Source organism: Nomascus leucogenys, chromosome 15 (assembly GCF_006542625.1).
Source record: "Nomascus leucogenys isolate Asia chromosome 15, Asia_NLE_v1, whole genome shotgun sequence".
NCBI classification, from domain to species: Eukaryota; Metazoa; Chordata; class Mammalia; order Primates; family Hylobatidae; genus Nomascus; species Nomascus leucogenys.
Window position 1 is genome coordinate 17273437 of NC_044395.1, and position 20371 is coordinate 17293807.

Consider the following 20371-nt stretch of genomic DNA (forward strand, 5'->3'; position numbering starts at 1 on the left):
TGGGGTGGCAGACAGCAGGAGGGTGGGGACAATGGAGACTCCCTTTATGACATGCTCTTCTGTACTTTCCGAAGTTTTGCCAAGTGCGTATGTGTATGTGTCCGTAATTGCTGGGTTCTTGGTCTTACTGACTTCAAGAATGAAGCCGCGGACCCTTGCAGTGAGTGTTACAGTATTTAAAGGCAGCGTGTGCCAAGTTTCTTCTTTCTGATGTTTGGATGTGTTTGGAGTTTCATCCTTCTGGTGGGTTCGTGGTCTTGCTGGTTTCAGGAGTGAAGCTGCAGACCTTCGTGGTGTTATAGCTCATAAAAGCAGTGTGGACCCAAAGAGCGAAAGAGCAAGCCTTCCACGGTAGGAAGGGGACCCAAGCACATTGCCACTGCTGGCTCAGGCACCCTGCTTTTATTCCCTTATCTGGCCCCACCCACATCCTGCTGATTGGTCCATTTTACAGAGAGCAGATTGGTCTGTTTTACAGAGAGCTGATTGGTCCATTTTGACAGGTTGCTGATTGGTGCGTTTACAATCCCTGAGCTAGACACAAAAGTTGTCCATGTCCCCACTAGATTAGCTAGATAGAGTGTCCATTGGTGTATTTACAAACTCCGAGCTAGACACAGAGTGCTGATTGGTGCATTTACAAACCTTGAGCTAGATACAGAGTGCCGATTGGTACATTCACAATCTCTTAGCTAGACATAAAGATTCTCCAAGTCCCCACCAGATTAGCTAGATACAGAGTGCCAATTGGTGCATCCACAAACCCTGAGCTAGACACAGAGTGCTGATTGGTGTGTTTACAATCCCTTAGCTAGACATAAAGGTTCTACAAGTCCCCACTAGACTCAGGAGCCCAGCTGGCTTCACCCAGTGGATCTCCCACCAGGGCCGCAGGTGGAGCTGCCTGCCATCTCAGCCCTTGGGCAGTCGATGGGACCGGGCACCGTGCCCATTGGGGAGGCTCAGGCCACGGCCGGGGGGGAGCCGGGGGAGACTCAGGCATGGCGGGCTGCAGGTCCCGAGCCCTGCCCCCGGGAGAGGCAGCTAAGGCCCGGTGAGAAATCGAGCACAGCGCCGGTGGGCCGGCACTGCTGGGGGACCCGGCGCACCCTCCGCAGCTGCTGGCCCGGGTGCTAAGCCTCTTACTTCCCGGGGCCGGCCGGCCGCTCAGAGTGCAGGGCCGCCAAGCCCACGCCCACCAGGAACTCCAGCTGGCCCGCAAGCTCCATGGGCAACCCCGGTTCCCGCCAGTGCCTCTCCCTCCACACCTCCCCGCAGGCTGAGGGAGCCGGCTCCAGCCTCGGCCATCCCAGGAAGGGCTCCCACAGTGCAGCAGCGGGCTGAAGGGCTCCTCAAGCACTGCCAGAGTGGGCGCTGAGGCCGAGGAGGCGCCAAGAGGGAGCGAGGGCTGCCAGCAGCTGTCACCTCTCACATATATTATCTATTTTATCTGTTAAAACACTTTTAAAGCTTGTATTCATATTAGTATTATCATTATTTTTGAGACGAGCTCTTGCTCTGTTGTCCAGGATAGAGTACAGTAGCACAATCATAGCTCACTGTAGCCTCACATCTCTAGCTCAATTGATCCTCCCACCTCAGCCTCCTGAGTAGCCGGGACCACAGGCTTGTGCCACCACACCTGGCACTATAGTCGTGGGGGGGGTGGGGGGGTGGGGGGGTTGTTTGTTTGGTAGACATGGGATCTCACTATGTTGCCCAGGCTGGTCTCCAACTCCTGGGCTCAAGTGATCTTCCCACCTCGGCCTCCCAAAGTGCTGGGATTACAGGCATGAGCTACTATGCCTGACCTATTAATAAAACATTTATTTTAAAATAAGGGGAAGTTCTGAGCTGGGCACGGCTGCTCATGCCTATAATCTTAGCACTTTGGGGAGCTGAGGCGGGTGGATCACAAGGTCAGGAGTTCAAGACCAGCCTGGCCAAGATGGTGAAACTCCGTCTCTACTAAAAATACAAAAATTAGCTGGGCATGGTGGCGGGCGCCTGTAATCCCAGCTTCTCGGGAGGCTGAGACAGAGAATTGCTTGAACCTAGGAGGCAGAGGTTGCAGTGAGCCAAGATCACACCACTGCACTCCAGCCTGGGTGACAGAGTGAGACTCTGTCTCAAAAAAATAAAAATAAATAATGGGGAGTTATTCGAAAATAAAAGAAAAAGAAAAATCTGTGGGAGTCACTGAGAGTGGCCTGGGGGAGGCATCCAGAAGAGGTGACATTTAAGCTGGTTTGTGAAAGATGAGTAGGAGCTGGCCAGGCAGAGCAGGCTGGCTGGGCATCCAGGTGACCCAGCACACCACTGCAGGGTTCCATGGAGACAGGGGACAGTAAGCAGGCCAGGCCGACTTGTTGGCCCAGATCATAGAAGGCCCTGGCATTCAGGATAAGCAGCGGAGGTGTGTTGTATAGGTGAGGGGCATCTTGGGGAGGTTTAAAACAGGAGGAGGTCCTCCAGGGGCAGGAAACCCAGAGAGGCCTTGGACGATGGGAACGAGCCTGAGAGGGCCGACAGGACACCACTCAGAAATGCCTGGGCATTGCACACAGAATCCTGCCCGCAGGCGCTATGGTTTTCTGCAGCTTCAGGCCGCAGGTCTCGTAGTTGCTGGTTTCTCTTGGTTTCTGAATGCAAAACAGAGGATTGTCACAGGTGACCGGTGGGGCTTCTGAATCCTTCTAGGCACTGATGGAAATGCACTGGTCATTTCTGAGTCTGTCCAGAGTGCAGGCAGGAGAAGACAGAGCAGGAACAGATAGATCGTCCTCCCATCTCCCAGTAGGCCCAGAGAGATACTTACCATGAATTGCAAACTTGAGACGTCATGACACATCACTGCTCTAGAGCCTGGGCCAGAATCCAGGGACACAGCTGGGCGTGGTGGCTCAGGCCTGTAATCCCAGCATTTCGGGACGCCAAGGCAGGCGGATCGCCTGAGGTCAGGAGTTCGAGACCAGCCTGGCCAACATGGTAAAACCCTGTCTCTACTAAAAGTACAAAAAATAGCTGGATGTGGTGGTGCGTGCCTGTAGGCCCAGCTACTTGGGAGGCTGAGACAGGAGAATTGCTTGAACCTGGGAGGTGGAGGTTGCAGTGAGCCAAGATCACACCACTGCCCTCCAGCCTGGGTGACAGAGTGATTGAGACTCCATCTCAAAAAAAAAAAAAAAAAAAAAGAACCCAGGGACTCTCCGTGGGAAAGGAGTTCTCATGCACATCCTCTCCGTCCCTGCACGTCTTGCTGTCTTCCCCCTTCTTCCGGAAATCTGTCTGTCTGTCTGTCACTCTAGTCCCAAACTCCATCATATCCTCTCCTCCTCCCAGCCCCTGCTGGGAATCCCAGTCAAAGTTTTCTGGGGCTTGGTCTGGCCTGAGCACAGAAGACACAGTGCACCCTCCCTGAAATGTTCCTCTGGAGCCGCCCTGGAAGCTGCTCGGTGTGGGCGCCAATGGGCAGCAGGCTGCTGTCTGGGTGCTTGCCTTCCCTCCCAGGGCTGCCGACCCTCTCTGCCTTCCAGACCCTGCTGAGTCGATCCCCACCATCCTGGATGGCTTCCACTCCCAGGAAGTGTGGGCCGGCCACACTGTGGAGCTGCCCTGCACCGCCTCGGGCTACCCTATCCCGGCCATCCGCTGGCTCAAGGATGGCCGGCCCCTCCCGGCTGACAGCCGCTGGACCAAGCGCATCACAGGGCTGACCATCAGTGACTTGCGGACCGAGGACAGCGGCACCTACATTTGTGAGGTCACCAACACCTTCGGTTCGGCAGAGGCCACAGGCATCCTCATGGTCATTGGTGAGTCAGGCAAGCCCCTTCCTCAGCCCCAGTAACCTTTGAGAGCACCTCAGGGGTCGGGAGAGGAGTGTGGCCGACAGCTGGACCTGTCTCTGACCAAGCCCTGGGAATAACCCTGGCTGACTGGGGAAGGCAGTCTGGTATCCTGGAAAAGCCCTTGGCTTGAAATCAGGAGGCCTGCCTTTTGTTTCTGGCATTAGCAGATAGTAACTGACTTTGGGCAAATCACATAACCATGACCGTCAGCTCAGTACCATTCTCTGTAAAATGGGAAAGTGGTCCCAGCCTTCCTACCTCCCAGAGGTCATGAGGCTCCAGTGGGATGAGGAGGGTGATGGTGATATGCTCGCCATGGGGGCAGGGCTTCCGGGCTTGTAGGGAGGTAGGGTCTGAACTAAGGGAAGCAAGGCAGCTGTCAATCCACTAGAGAGGACATACATCCCAATCCTAGGGTGACATTCAGGATGTTTAACAATCATTGATAGGGGCACTGATCAATCAGATCAGAAACTGGCCATAAACAAATAAATCATCTCTGCCGGGACCTTCCAGCTGCATGTCAACCCTGGTTCCTTCCTATTCCTCCTCCTGCCCCTTCTAGGGGTCCAAGGAGCTGGTGTGGAGAGCAGGTGGCCTTAGCATACCCCTGCTGCTGAGGAGCCCCCAAGGCAGGCCAAGAGGGTAGAAGCAGATGGGCGAATGCCCTGGAAAGCACTCTGGATGCGGATTTGTGAGGCCCAGCTCACCCCTTTCCCCCTACGGCACCTCTGTCCACTCTTGTGTGACACAGCCTCAAGGTTCCCATCTGTGAAATGAAGAGGTTCCTTCTAGCTCCGGCATCAAGAGTCTGACTCTCTGAGTTCCCTGCTCTCTAGGCTGCAGTGGGGCCAGGATCTGGAGACCCTTGAGGAAATGCCATGCCTCATGAGACAGGAATGAGGCTGTCATTACTAACAGCATCTTGAGGGTTATTCAACGTGGACAGTGGAAAGAGAATGTCCAGAGGTGATCCCATGTCTCATCCTGGTTGACCAAAGAAACTCTCCTCCCACCTCCCATTCATTGTGAGCATAGGGCAGCAGGGCTGCAGACCCTCAGCCTGACCAGAGAACCACAGCAGAGCCCACTCCCGGGCCTAGTGTCTGACTCCCCCCAGCCCAGATAAGGGCTGAGTCTCCTTCCTCACAGTCAAGAGAGTCTTGAGAGTTGAAGTGTGTTTATCTACAGTGCCCAGAAGAGCGCCCCCCCAACACAAATTCATTCTCAAGGTGGAAGAACAGAAAGAGCCCCAAGAAATGCTCTGGGACGGTAGTGCATGGTGCAAATGCTTAGGCTAAAATGCTGGAAGCCCTACTTCAGGGGCCTGGGGGTTCCTCTCATACAAACAAGCCCTGGACAGCAGAGCAGACAGAGGATCAGGATTGACACCTCCCTTCCTGCCCTAAGCACTGTCTGAAAAAGTTTATTCCAATATTACCTTCACCTCCTTCCCACCCTCCTGCTCTACACATACTCTCTGTCTCTCCCACTCTCTCTCTCCAAATAGGTCAGAAGGGCAACACACCCTCAAATCCTTGGAAAATTAGCAAACCTTCCTGTAGGTAAATGCAGTGTTCACAGCTCCTGCACCAGTGTATGCAGGCAAGCGGAGACACACAGACACAGGCACGCATGTTGATAATGCACCTGCCCGCCTCCCCATGTACACATGCACACGTATATGGTGCCCGTACCCATGCACAGCTACACAATCCCTTCACAGGAACATGCCCATATCCAAGTACACTCTCACAGGTGTACAGCAAGTCACCACCTCCAGATGTGTACACTCCCACACTGACCCTGAATGCATCTTCTCTGATCCCCAGCCCCCTACCCCTCCCCACAGCAGACTTGTTTGGACCACCAAGGTTCAAGGGGAATCAACGTGACTTTTCTCCATCTTCCAGCCTCTCTACAGCCTCTCTCTGCCAGGTTCATGGAGAGGAAAGCAATGCTTTCCATACCCCCTACTCCTCCATGAAGCCCCCCACCCAACCTGCACCAAGCCCACACAGGAACAGTGAGGAGACAGTGGCTGGCAGAGCACTGGGAGCTCCGGCTGGCGACTGGGATGAGCAGGAGGCCACCTGCCTCAATGTGCACTGACATTTCCTGGAGAGGAGGCAGAGGCTCTGGGAAACGAGTAGGGAGAAGCAAGCATGCAGTCATGTATGCTTTGGCTGCACCTGGCCCACATGAGCTTGCAATCTTCCTCTCTCCTGCAGGCTTCCTCACTTGGGGTACCAAGCTATACAGGGAGCCTGAGCCCCCATACAGAACCCCTAGCCCATAGAGATCAAGGAGAGGTCAGTTTGGAGCTTGTAAATGGCTTGCTAAGCCAGTTAGACCATCAGTAATGACTCAGGTCATGGTAGGCCTATGAAGCTGAGAGATGTCACCCTGCTCTCAAGTGGCCCACAGACCAGAGGGAAAGGGAGACAGACACAAAAGAGGTGATGAAGAGACAGGGTGCTCAGTGTGGTGTGAGTTATACACAGTGGGGGCTAGAGGAGGGATCCTTAGCCCAACCTGGGAGGGGGAGTGATGTCCAGGAAGGCTTCCTGAAAGAGGAGACACCATGCAAAGGATGAGTAAGAATTAGGCACAGAATGCTCTAGATGAGGCCCTGGGGCCAGAAACAGCTCAGGGTATGCAGAAATCGCAGGCAGGTTACTGGTGCTCTAAAGACCTATGGCTTTGGTGACAACGGAACCCCTTTGAACCCCTAGAGTCTGGCCCTTAGGGCCTTGAGGGCCTCAAATGCCATGGGGAATTGGAGTCATGGAAGTTCTGAGCAGCAAGTGGCTGGCTGCAGCATGGAGGACAGCTGGGGGGAGGCAGGAAGGTGCTGCCGCGTGGATCCAGGTTGGGAGCTGCAGGGCTGCAGTGGGGTGATGCTGAGCAGGGGGTCCACAGATCCAACTAGAGGAAATCAGACCAGCAGCACATAGCAATGTGTTCTCTCTGCAAGTATGGGAGACAGCCTGCTGGGCCAAGGGTGGCCCCCCCGGTTTCTGAGGTGGGTAGCGGGGAGGATGACGAGTCAGGCAAGTCTCTGCCCTCCTCAGTGAGCCAGAGGGAGCCTCACACTCTCACTGGGCACAGGGACACATTTTAGGGGAGCACAGGCCATCAGAACAACAAGTACCAAGAGATCCCTCAGTCTGAGCCTGCCATTTAACAAATGAGTAAACTGAGGACTAGAGTGAGGAATTCCCCAGTCCCAGTCCACACAAGGGCTCTGGAGGCAGAACCTGGGCCTTTTGTGACCCCTAACTACCCCCAGCTACACTCCACTCACAGTAAGCCCTTTTTCTGTTCTTTCCTCCCTCCCATTTCCCCTCACATCTCCCTGGCCCGGCCCAGATCCCCTTCATGTGACCCTGACACCAAAGAAGCTGAAGACCGGCATTGGCAGCACGGTCATCCTCTCCTGTGCCCTGACGGGCTCCCCGGAGTTCACCATCCGCTGGTATCGCAACACGGAGCTGGTGCTGCCTGACGAGGCCATCTCCATCCGCGGGCTCAGCAATGAGACGCTGCTCATCACCTCGGCCCAGAAGAGCCATTCCGGGGCCTACCAGTGCTTCGCCACCCGCAAGGCCCAGACCGCCCAGGACTTTGCCATCATTGCACTCGAGGGTGAGCTGGGGCGCCAGGACACGGGGCAGGTTCAGGGCTGCCGAGCTCATGCCCTCCCTCCTGCTGAGGGGGGAGCAATGCCAGGAGGCATTAAACCAGCGCTCACTACACACCAGGCCGGTGCACCATCTCACCCTAAGGGCCCTGTGTGGAGGCCCTTTTTTATATTTAAATCTTTTTCATCTTTTTTTCTTTTTTGAGGCAGGGTCCCACTCTGTCTCTCAGGCTGGAGAACAGTGGTGCGATCACAGCTCACTGCAGCCTCAACCTCCCTGGCTCAAGCAATCCTCCCCCCTCAGCCTCCCAAGCAGCTGGGACTACAGGCAGGGAGCACCTTGCACCATGCTGATGTCCAAGGTTATTGTGTTCACCTGGCTAATTGTTTACGTATTTATTATTATTATTATTATTATTTTGTAGAGACAGAGTCTCACTATGTGGCTCAGGCTGGTCTTGAACTGGGGTGAAGCGATCCTCCTGCCTGGGCGGAGGCTTTTTTTTTTTTTTTTTAATGATGTTACCCATTTTGCTGTTGAGGAAACTGCAGCTTTGGTCACTTGCCTGAGGTCACACAGCTCTTCCCAGGGGACAGAGCAGAGATTTGAGCTCAGGTCTCTTAACCATCATACTATACTGTCTCCGCCCTCGGAAATTACTAGAATTTCAGTATTAGAGGAGTCTTCAGAGGCTGGGAGAGTGCCAATGACCTCTAGACTTGCAATTCCTCTCCCTGCCTGAGACCTCTTCAAGGCAGGCTCTGTGTCTCACCAGCATCCTGGGTTTTTACCTGTTTGTTTGTTTCTCTCTCTCCTCCTTTAAAGCTGCCACCACCCAGGGTTCCTTACCCAGCACCTCTGTGTATGGTTGTTCAGGTTGTTCACTGCACACGTTGCCCAGCCAAGAGGGTAGGTGAGGACGGAAATCCAGCCTGCACCTCATTTGCCAACCCATCAGCCCTGGCACTGGGCTGTGCCCACACAGAGGAGGCACCACTTTCTCATTTGTACAAAGAAGCAGCGGGGGCTGGCAGAAACCCTGTCCTTACAAACAAGTTTAATGGTTCCCCACCTCCTCCTTCATTGCCACCAAAACAAGCACAACACAATTCTGTTCCTTCCAAGGATTTGTCGTTACAAAGATGCCAGCCAAACCCAAACAAGCCCCACAGATAGGGGATCCTCCCCAGGTGTCCCCGTCACAGCCTGTGGGTCCGCACTCCTTGAAGGTGTGAGGCACCCAGGAACCTAAGTCCTCATTCCTCACCCCGACCAGACAAACATTTGTATCCCTTTTTGTTTCTTGTTTCTGTTTCTTAGAGACAGGGTCTCATTGCTCTGTTGCCCAGGCTGGAGTGCAGTGATGCAATCATAGCTCACTGCAGCCTCAAACTCCTGAGCTCAAGCAATCCTCCTGCCTCAGCTCCTGAGTAGGTGGGACTACAGGCATGTGCCACCACACCTGGCTATTTTTTTACATTTTTTCTAGAGACATGGTCTCCCTACATTGCCCGGACTGGTCTCAAACTCCTGGGTTCAAGCAATCCTCACATCTCAGCCTCCCAGAGTGCTGAGATTACAGGCATAAGCAACCGTGGCTGGCCTACTTTTAAAGTACTTAATGCCTATTTTAATCCCTTTCAACAATCCTGTGCGGAAGGATGGCCAGGGTTAATAATTACATCCCCGTGTTCCACGTGAGGAAGCCAGGGCACAGAGGTTAATTGTCTTGTCCAAGGTTATTCTGTTAGCCAAGACTTAAGCCCCGGCCAAGACTCCTCACTGCCACTGCCTCTGTGCACTTTCAGCCTCAGACTTAAGGCCCCGTGCTAACAGGGCTGCAGCACCACCACCCCCTCCTGAGGTCCCACGCAGAGGTAACCGGAATCAGACTCCACAGGGCCAGGCGGGTCCATATGTAGTTCTAAGCAGTTAATTTCTGGGCTTGTGTCTTTATCAATAGAGGAAGAGTTGAGAGGAACCAGCATTTATTAAGAAATTACAAAGCGCTGTGTGAAGCATCTGAAATGTATTAATTCATTTTATCCTCAGACTATCCATGAGGTGGGTATAATCATGATTGCTGTTATCCCCATCCTCCATCCATAAGAGACAAAAGACTCAGAGAGCTTAAGCAACTTGCCCAAAGACCCAGAGCTAATAAGTGATTGAGGGAGGATGCAAACCCTACAGCTTGAATCCATGTACAGCAGTAACTGGAACCACTTGGGGCTGTGGATAGCGGAAGAATTGATGTACACAAAAGTTCTTTTTTGCTCTTATGGCTGCTGTTTGCCTCCTCCCCTGCTGAGGTGGGGTGGCTGGGGGGACCGTCTCTCTATGGCTTGGTGACCCTGAAGGGGGCTCCTCGCTCCCTGCAGACGGCACGCCCCGCATCGTCTCGTCCTTCAGCGAGAAGGTGGTCAACCCCGGGGAGCAGTTCTCACTGATGTGTGCGGCCAAGGGCGCCCCGCCCCCCACGGTCACCTGGGCCCTCGACGACGAGCCCATCGTGCGGGATGGCAGCCACCGCACCAATCAGTACACCATGTCGGACGGCACCACCATCAGCCACATGAACGTCACAGGCCCCCAGATCCGCGACGGGGGCGTGTACCGGTGCACGGCGCGGAACTCGGTGGGCAGTGCTGAATATCAGGCGCGAATAAACGTAAGAGGTGCCTGTCTACATTTAAATATCAGAATAGGTTTTTGAGTTCCTTTGTCATCTCTGTGGTTACCATTATTCTTGTGCTGATTAGTACTTATTATTAATCGTCATTTTGATTTTAGTAGAGGTCTCTCTCCCCTCTCTCGTCCCCTTTTCCTGCCCTCCTCAAGCACCATCATCCATTCTCGTGTGCGTGTGTGTGTCTGGTACAGTTCACCCTCAGTCACCTCCCCATTCCCCCTCCTCCTTCCTTCTCTCCAGAAATCCAACCTGCCCAGCCCCTCCTCCCACCCTGTAGCCCATTCCTCCCCATCAAATCTCTCTGGGGCCCAAGTATGCTAAGCACCTGCTGGTATCTGCCAGCCCCACCAGGGCCTTGTAAGGGCAAGACAGGGCAGGGGCTGGGGACCAGGCTTGGCCTTTAACATGGGTGCCCACCCAAGCTGTGCTCCCTGTGTCCTCCCACTGAGCCAGCCCCCAAAATGCTCCAGGAGGTGTAAGCAACCAGGAGCCAGGGCATCATCTTCTCCCGCAAGGCTCACACCATCAAGAGTAAGAGGCTGAGGCCAGGTGGGGGTGTCCCAAGGCAGGCAGCCTCCAAGAGTAGGGAAAGGAGTCCTCAAGGGCATCGTCCCCACATCTCAGTTCTTCAAGTCACTGTGGTGAGAACACAGTCTCCTCTGAAGCTCTTTGTAGCCCCATGAGGTCTGACTGGTCTTCATCTGACCCTACTGCTGACCCTTGACCCAAGGGCAGAGGAGTAGGGGGACAGCAGGAAGGGAAGGGGCACTGATCCAGGGCACTCCTGGTTGCCATGGGGGTAGGAAAAGGAGCAAAGATGGAGTTTCATGTTAAATTTGCCTGTACCACAGAAGTGTGGGTTTCCCATCTGGCCACCCTCCTGCCCTCTCCTCTGTATTGGAAGGGGGACAGAGATGCAGGACCCTGGAAGATTTCGCAGTCGGGCACTGGAAGATTTCCCAGTTTAACCCCTCATGTTCTGGATGGGGACCTGAGGCCCGGAGAGTACCTTGTACCCTGTAGAGCACTGACTTGCTTGGTAGCCTCTGAACTCCCTTTCCAACCCCCAGATTGCCATCTGCCCAGCAAGCCCCGCCCAGGACACTCTCTCTCCCCAGCCAGCACTATCAGAGCCCCTTTCACAGCTCCTTCCCAGGGGCCTACAATACACATTTACTTGTTGAACGAAAGTCATCAGCTCACCTGGCGAAGACCTTCCTGTTGTTTTTAAGTAGTTAACTTAAATTCCTTTTGGGTAGGAGATCAAAATAAGCAAGTAGAATGGCAACAACATCTCTACCTTTCCACTTTAATCCCAAAATCTTAATCTCCCCATAAATGAGGACTTGCCCTCCCAAATCCCAGTCACTCCTTGGTGGGGCTGCAGTTTGGTCCTATCCCTGTCCCACTAGGGGAATGGCTCTTGGCCAAGGCGTGTATATACCGCGTCCGTTTGCAACTCTGTGAAGCTAGTAACAGTGAGTCCTGGAGAGACTGTTGGCACCCCCCAATTCCAGCCCCTGTCTGTAGCTTTGTAAAAAGGCATCCCTGTGCCCCCACCAAATGTCCGCCCCCGAAAGTCTCAGGGGCCGAGCACCTGAAAAGAGCACTGCAGGGTGGTGCCTGGCTGTCCCTGGCTGACGGCAGCACATGCCCTTCTCCTCCTCCTCCTCCTCTCTCTTGACTCCTGCCCAGGCCCCCCCAGCATCCGGGCCATGCGGAACATCACAGCAGTCGCCGGGCGGGACACCCTTATCAACTGCAGGGTCATCGGCTATCCCTACTACTCCATCAAGTGGTACAAGGATGCCCTGCTGCTGCCAGACAACCACCGCCAGGTGGTGTTTGAGAACGGGACCCTCAAGCTGACTGACGTGCAGAAGGGCATGGACGAGGGGGAGTACCTGTGCAGCGTCCTCATCCAGCCCCAGCTCTCCATCAGCCAGAGCGTTCACGTAGCCGTCAAAGGTAGGCCTCCCTCACCAGCCAGGGCCCCCGCCTGCCTGACCACCCAGGATGCGTGGGCCCCTCCCCAGCTGGGACTCAGACAACAATAGGCAATCCTGAGTGAACAGAAGGCTGAGCAAGAGAGGCCCCAGCTTGGCATTCAGAAAAAAGGGAGCAGGGCAGAAGACTGTGGGTGGACACAGGCCATGAGTTCTTCTACATCCGGGGTCCTCCTCGGGCTGCAGAACAAGACAGTATGCACCCCAGGTGCATGAGAGGGTGAGTTACAGATAGAGGAGGCAGGCCGCCTTCTGGGAGAGAGGCCAGGTCAGAGATGGGCTACATGGGGCCTCTGCTGTCGGGATGGAGCCCCCAGGAGCTCAGTGGGCCCACACAAGAGACCAGCAACAGGAGGCCAGGGCTGAGCACGCTGGGAGTCCTGACCCCCTGTGGGAAACACAGTACCCAGGCTGCTTCTACAGGACTGGGAACGTCCTTCCACCTGCTAGTACTGCTCGAGGCCTGGAAAGTGCTGGTTGGTGCTTAAAAGCCTCCTCCCTCAGGCCGGGCACAGTGGCTCATGGTTGTAATCCCAGCACTTTGGGAGGCCAAGGCGGGCGGATCACGAGGTCAGGAGTTTGAGACCAGCCTGGCCAAGATGGTGAAAGCCTGTCTCTACTAAAAATTCAAAAATTAGCCGGGCGTGGTGGCAGGTGCCTGTAATCCCAGCTACTTGGGAGGCTGAGGCAGGATAATCGCTTGAACCTGGGAGGCGGAGGTTGCAGTGAGCCGAGATTGAGCCATTGCACTCCAGCCTGGGCAACAAGAGTGAAACTCTGTCTCCAAAAAAAAAAAAAAAAAAAGCACTTCCTCCCTCCTGGGCCCTTGACACCCACCTGGGTGAGGTCTTTGTTTCATGCCTGGTCCTGGGTAGCCACTCACTAAGTCTGTGGATCAAATGAATGAGTGAATATAAATGTGCAAATACATGAGCATGTGAGTCAACGATGATGTCTCCTTGGTTCTGGGGCTGCAAAGGTCTTTGAAACCCCCAAATACATTCTTTGGGACTGACAGACCTGGAGACTGTCTGGATGGTGTGTGAGAGGAGGGTGGTCTGGTTGCTCTGGGGCCAGGCTTGGGAGGTGGATATCCCCAGCCTTGACTAAGGAGAAGCCAGTGAAAACCAGGCTGCAGGGGATGGGTACCGAGTCAGCCACAGCTGTGATGGCTGAAGAGCTTGTCTCTTCGTGAAGAGCCAGGGTGGGCTCAGGCCTGGGGAGGATAAGCGGACAGGTTGTCCTCTGCAGCCTGAGGCTCCAGAAGCATGAAGACCTCAGCCTGGGGCTCCGCCTGGGAAGAAGGGAGGTCTGGGGGTCTCCAGCCGCAGGAGGCCATCCAGCAGGCTGCGATGGTTATAATGATCTGCCACTATCACTGCGGCAGATGCACTGTGTGCCTCTCACATTGCTCCATGCTCCACGTGCACTGCCATCTTCAACCCCACAGCTGCCCACTAAGCTAAGGCAGGTAACATTTCCTCCCCAGTTTTCGGGGCAGAAATTGGAGGCATAGAAAAGTTAAGAAAGGCCAGGTGCAGTGGCTCACGCCTGTAATCCCAGCACTTTGGGAGGCCGAGGTGGGCGGATCACCTGAGGTCAGGAGTTTGAGACTAGCCTGACCAATGTGGAGAAACCCTGTCTCTACTAAAAATACAAAATTAGCAGAGCCTGGTGGCACATGCCTGTAATACCAGCTACTTGGGAGGCAGAGGCAGGAGAATAACTTGAACCTGGGAGGTGGAAGTTGCAGTGAGCTTAGATTGTGCCATTGCACTCCAGCCTGGGCAACAAGAGTGAAACTCCATCTCAAAAAAAAAAAAGAAAAAGAAAAAGAAAAGTAAATTGCCATCTGGTGTCAGAATCTTTCCCAGGTCTGCATAACTCCAGAACCTGGGCTCCAACCGACAATGGCCCCGAGCCAGAGAAAGGACAGGCTGGAGGGAGGACCGTTTGCTCCATACTCTGCCTTAGGAATAAAGACATAGAGCTTCTGGGACTGCCAGGGAGGGTGTGGAAGAGACAAGAGTCCTTGAGAACTCTGAGGGCCCTGTCACCTGGGGGCTTCCCTCTCCTGAGCATCTGTGTCACCCCAGGGCAGTGGGGAGGGGAAGCTGGGGAGAATCCCCTCTGTATCCCCAAGGGAAGAGAGGGAGGAATAGCGTTGACCAGGGGAGGAAAGTTAGCAGGAGGCCCATGGAAGGAAGAAAAAGAGAAGAGGGGTCCAGGCCTGGGAAGGGGCTCTGGCATGGGGGGAAGGCCCTGGGGACCCCCTGGCTGCTGCTTTGCCCAAGACTGGAAGCAACATGGAACACACACACTATTGGCAGCAAGAGGGACGTATGGGAAGAGGAAGGGTTTGTGGAGGACCCTCAAGCATGTGATATCACTGGACATCCGGTGGAAGGGCCTGGTGGCCAGCTGGAAGGACTGAACAGTGGCAGTGGAAGGCTGGGTGGGGACTTCTCCCCCAGCTCCTGCCATCAGTGCACAGGAGCCGAGTCACACGCCTCCTGTGTGCCCAACACCCGTCACAGTGCCAGACAGTGTGTGCTTTGAACTGAAACTGAGACATTAGGCTGAGTTGGACTGACTTACTAGGAAACCTCACTTTGAGCCCAGGAAAGTGTTTTTTTTTTTTTTTTTTTGAGACGGAGTCTTGCTCTGTCGCCCAGGTTGGAGTGCAGTGCAGTGGCATGATCTTGGCTCACTACGACCTCCTCCTCCTGGTTTCAAGCAATTCTCCTGTCTCAGCCTCCTGAGTAGCTGGGACTACAGGCGTGTGCTACCACACCCAGCTAATTTTTGTATTTTTAGTAGAGATGGGGTTTCACCATATTGATCAGGCTGGTCTTGGACTCCTGACCTCAGGTGATCCACCCACCTTGGCCTCCCAAAGTGCTGGGATTACAGGCATGAACCACTGCTCCCAGATGAAAGTGGACTGTCAAAGTCTACTTTGAGAACTTACTAGGAAACCTCACTGTGGCCATCTGAGGCCTGGGAGGAGAGAGGAGACCCTCACAGCCAAACGCCCGCTTTCCTACTGTTGCAAGGGAGCCATGTGGAAGGGCATCCTGGCCACTTTCTCTGCCCAGCCCAGGGGCCTTGCCATACCACCAGGGACCTCACAATCCCTAGCCCACATCCCCACCCCTGTCATCTGGGACAAATCAGCTTGGTGGCTGTGTACACAGCTCAGCCTGCCTCCTTTAAGCAGCATCACGGGCCGGGCCGCCTGTATCCATTTCCCTTACAAGCAGTGGACCGAGAGTTTAAGTGTAAACATCACATATTAAAACATCTAACCTTTGCTCCACTCCCTTCGCCGGCCCTCACTGGCGAGCATTTGGTCGGGTTTGTTGGCTTAAAAAAAATAATAACAGGGCTGCAGCGGGCCTCAGAGGACTCGGAACGTCCTGAAAGCTGCTTCTACTCATCAATTATTCAGCCCCATTCAGGGAGTGATCAGTCCTAATGAATTGAATCTGATGCATTCCGTCTCAGCGACTCGCTAGGCCTGTTGTGATGGTGCTGAGCGACAGTGTCTCTGCAGCCCAGGGAGAGGGAGGGAAGTGGGGGGAGGGGAGGGGTAGGGGTGTGTGTGTGTGTGTGTGTGTGTGTTCCTAGAGGACAGAGCCCATGCCTTGGCCACGTGTGAATCCCCAGCATAAGCTGTGCATAGCAGGCATGTGTGTGTGTGTGTGTGTGTGTGTGTGTGTGTGTGTACACACGCTTGCATGCTCACCTTCCCCCTTCTCCACCCTCAGGGTCTGAAAAATCCCAGAAATCCAGCCCTGAGAGGGGTGTAGTCGCCTGTTTTCTCTCTAGACCAAGAAGCAGCATTGGTGTGAGGGGCTATGGGACGTGTCCCCACCACTCCAAAAGCTCAGGCCCCCTCATCCCCATTTTTTCCGACTCCCTCTCCCACCTCATTAGAATGCACTTTTGCAGAAGAACCATCAGAGCTGATTATGATCACGCTGCTTGATTAGCGGATGCGCTGTTCCAAGAACTACCCGAGGAGGGGGGTGGAGGGGGGGTAGAGGAGGTACCCGTAGGCATGGCAGGGGCCCTGACTTGCAGAGGGGGAAGGGTATGGGCCTGGGGGACAGCTCTCCAGACCCCACTGCTGCTGCCCCACTTCCGACTAGGAAGTGCATCCCACTCAAGGTTCAGAGCAGAGAGCTAGAAAGTAGAAAAAGGCAAGTTGGGGGGGCAGGGACGTGGTGGGGGGGCGGACAGAGCACCGGAAGTGTGAGATAAAATTGGAAGTCTCCCACCCCGGCTCTCTGTGGGGCCAAGGGCCAGTGGGCAGGGTGGGGCTGAAACCCAATGCTGCTCCATGAGCTGGAAAAACAACTGCCGACTCCATTCCTTCTGGGACTGCTTGTCTTCTAACGAATTTTTCTAACAGTAAGTTGAGGACAGCAGCACACGCCCAACATGCATGCACATGTGTGCAGAGACCTGTGTGTGAGCACTCGTGCGTGTGCACCCTGGTATGTATTGCATGCACGTGCAGCAAATTAACACATTAGCCCATTCACACTTGAGCACACACACATAAACATGCATGCCAGCAGTTACACATACACAAGTGTGTTGTCCACCAGGGCCCTCCCGTAAGGCAACATTCCTGAGCCCGAAAGGTGGCTGCAGGTGGGACCATATGAAATATTGCCCAAGGGAGCCTGCCGTATTCCAGCAAAGCGGGAGGAGCAGAGAGGAGAGAGGGTGGAGGGTGCTTTGAGGACTGTGTGTGCCTTGGCATATGTGACACTGGCTGGCAGTGGAGAGCCAGGCTGCAGGGGAGACCGGTATTTTGTCTCTGGTCATCCGGAGAGATCCTTGGCAGGATGCTAAGAGGAGAGCACACAGATCAAACCTAGATTTGGTGACTTTAGGGCCACCTGTAGCTGAAAAATAATGTAGCACAAAAGCATCCCTGGGCATGCAGGCTGAATGTTTAATTAACTAGGAAGGCAGGGCTGCAACTGGGGCCCCTTGGCATTGGCCCCGTGAAGAAACATCTCCATTCCTACATCTGAGCCTCCAAGGGCTTCTCGAGCCAAAACAAGGCCAAGAGGTGCCTTCTGCCCATGCTCAGCGGACCAGGACAGGGAGGTGGTGCCAGGCTCCTATGGAGGACAAGTGGAAGAGGGACACACCCACCCACGGACAAACACCCTCTCTCCCAAATGCCCATGTTCCCTCCTCCCTCCCTCATTTTTCCCTAGCTGTTCAATGCCGAGCTTCAGCACTGCTCCATCCAGCCTCTGCCGTATGCCTGGGAGCATGTGCCAGAGACCCTCTCCCACCCTAACGAGTGGGTTGGGGGTTTCTGTGATCATAAGCTTAAGGGAGAGTCAGCCACCTGGCCAAGTGCCTGCTACTGGTGAAGGTGGAGATTCGGAAGGAACCTGACTGGGATCCACAGGAAAGGGGCATAACAGGCTCCCTAGGAGGAGATGGCCCACACGCCATTTGGAGGAGGAACACCGAGGAAGCCGCTGCCAACAACCTTATTTCCTCAGCCAAGGGAGCCAGTCACAAAAGATGAAGCAAACTCCCCCGGGATAGACAGGGCTCATGACGATGGTAGTGGTGATGAGGATAACGACCACGAATGTCATTCATTCAGTGACATCTACTGTGCCTCCACTAGATTCCAGGCACTATTTTAGGTTCTATGAATACAGCTATGCTCAAAATAGACAAAAATCCCTGCCGTCAGGGAGTTTACATTTTAGTCAGGAAAGGGATCCTACGGCAAATGCCCCAGAGATGTCTCCTGTCAAACAGGAGAGAGGCTGAGAGTGCCAAGGAGACGGGGGTTTGCAATTTCAAATAAGGCGATCCGGGATGGGCTTCCTGAGAAGAGAGGGCTGTGTAAAAAACTTAAGTCAGCTGTTATTATTCCCAAAATATGGGACTTGTTTTAACTACAAAATCAGTGTCTGACTTTAGAGATTAGTTGGTCCAACCGCTCCATTTTGCAGATGAGAAAACTGAGGTAAGACTGGATGGCGATGAGGAGGTGCCTGGCCCACAGTCACTTGAATGGGTAGCAGAGTCTGGAACCGAGTGTTTCGGGTTCCAGGCATGGCTAGCGCCCCGTCTCCATGCTGCAAGGGCAGAGAAGCCCCGACTTCCCATGGTGCGCACTCTGCTAGCAGGTGCAGTAAATAAAAGGCTCCATCTCAAAGAGAGATGATGAGAGACACCATAAAATGTTTATGAGCTGCACTGGTGGTCAGCACGCCTTCCTCTGTGCAGCACTCCCAAACAAGTGGCCATAAAAGCTTTATGGTGACTGGATACTGAATGGCCTGCCTCGACCACTGTGTCTTCTCAGCCACTCAGGCCTCTGCCTCTTCACCATTGCAGCACCTTGCTAAAGATGCCTGTGGCCACAGCAGGGCTTCTTGGAAGAAAGCCCTGGGTTGTGAGGCATTCATGCTCCCTACATCCAGCTGCCTGCTAGGGACACGCTGGGACTCGGGGGCAGATCTATAGGCTGGACTCCACAGTAAAGAGGGCCCAGGTCATCACCCAGGTACAGGTGGTCAGACCCCACCTCCAGGAGGATGGCTTTCCCAGAGGTGGAAATGGCCAGGCACACATGCGGCTACTAGCCCTCAGCACTGGAGAGGGTGCCGCTGACTCACAGGTCAGAAGGCAGCCCCATCTGGACAGCCATGTACATCTATGGAGGAGCCTCCACACTGCTTTGGAGATCCCACTCACAGCACTCCTAGTACTGAGTGAGCTGGTGGAGGAGCCGTGATCCCTGGGCTCTCTTCCCCCTCCAGGCTGCCTGGTGTGTGTATTGACCGGATGTGAGTGACTAGCCTGGAGCACCAGCCATGCATCGCACCTGCCCATCCCCCAGAAGCAGGGGTGGAGGGGAGCGAGGAGCCTGCCTTGGGCCTCTGGGAGGTCCCCTGGTCATCTGCCTCCCAACAGCAGTGTGGGGCCAGCCCAGCTGCATGTCTAACTCCCCAGGATGGATGTTGGCTACTTCTTCAGTGGCCTCTCGGAGCTGTTGATGTTATTCAGAAGACCAGAAGGAATGACAGCCCCTTGGCTCAGCCTCCTCCGTCTCCTTCACCCCATACATTGTTTGAAATCATGTGTGTCCTTTAACTCTCAGCTCAAATTGCACTCCTCCATGAAGCTGCAGTCACCGCCTGCCAATGACATCGCCCTCTGCTTGAGCTCAGCATCTGTATATCCAGGCAGTCCTTGGCCAGTCATCTTTGGGGAAGTATCTTGCCTTCCCTAGTCAATGAGAAGCTCCCCGAGGCTCCGTCTGTAGCTGAAGCGTGCTTCTACTTTCCCCAGCCCACGCGGAGCACAATGCCTTCACAGAGCAGCATTTCGTAAATATTGGATGAATTAGTTAATTAATGAATTAACCTGCCTTAGTAACTTGCTCCATTATCTAAATTCCTCCTTACTGAGAGAGACAGTCTTCTTGCCTGAACTAAACCTTCCTGCCTGATTTCACTATGTCTCTATCCACTGGCTCTGGCCTCGATGGAAACGTGGTGTTCTGGCCATCTGTGCCCGGGCTTGGCCCTCCAGACTCCACAGCCCCTTAGCTTTCTCTCGGCTCTGCAGAACCTTCTACCTCCTTGCTTTGCCTATACATCCTGTTCTCCAGCTCCTCATCACTGCCTCCACCCTCCCCTTGCTCGTGTTCAAGCGTACACAGGGCTCTCAAATCACAGCAGCTTGTTCGGTGCTGTGACAGCAAGGGCCTGGCCCCTAGGAGGGACCAAGGGACCAAGTTTCCAGAACCCCAAAGTATCTTGAGGAGCAGCACAGACCCTCCCTCTTATTCCAGCTGAGCCCCCATCCTGTGCTTGCCACACCCCCCTGCCCTCTCGCAGGTGAACTTCTGAGGTCACCCTAGGAAATGATATTGAGACATATGTTCGTTCATTTCCTCACCCGACAAGCATTCATCGGGCACCTACAGTTTGCTGGGTGAATAAGTCCTAGTTATATAAGGACTTACATAGGGAGTTACCCCAGGGAGAGGATAGTGCAGTTACCCCGACAGCCATGTGATACGTGCCCTAATCCAGGTGTGGACCAAAGGCTTCAGGGCTGTGCGGAAGGAAGGTGGGCTTCAAAGAAGAGGTAGCATTTGAGCAGGATCTGAAAGGA

At 54.4% G+C, this 20371-nt stretch overlaps 1 protein-coding gene across 1 annotated transcript in view; it reads left to right on the forward strand.

Moving 5' to 3' along the window:
- DSCAML1 (DS cell adhesion molecule like 1) overlaps positions 1 to 20371 on the forward strand; it is a 390710-nt gene that overhangs the window by 283976 nt on the left and 86363 nt on the right. The window contains exons 5-8 of the mRNA XM_030829652.1: positions 3537 to 3815; positions 7224 to 7499; positions 9877 to 10173; positions 11883 to 12155. Coding sequence (XP_030685512.1) covers positions 3537 to 3815; positions 7224 to 7499; positions 9877 to 10173; positions 11883 to 12155 — 1125 coding nt within the window. The remainder of the gene's footprint in view (positions 1 to 3536; positions 3816 to 7223; positions 7500 to 9876; positions 10174 to 11882; positions 12156 to 20371) is intronic.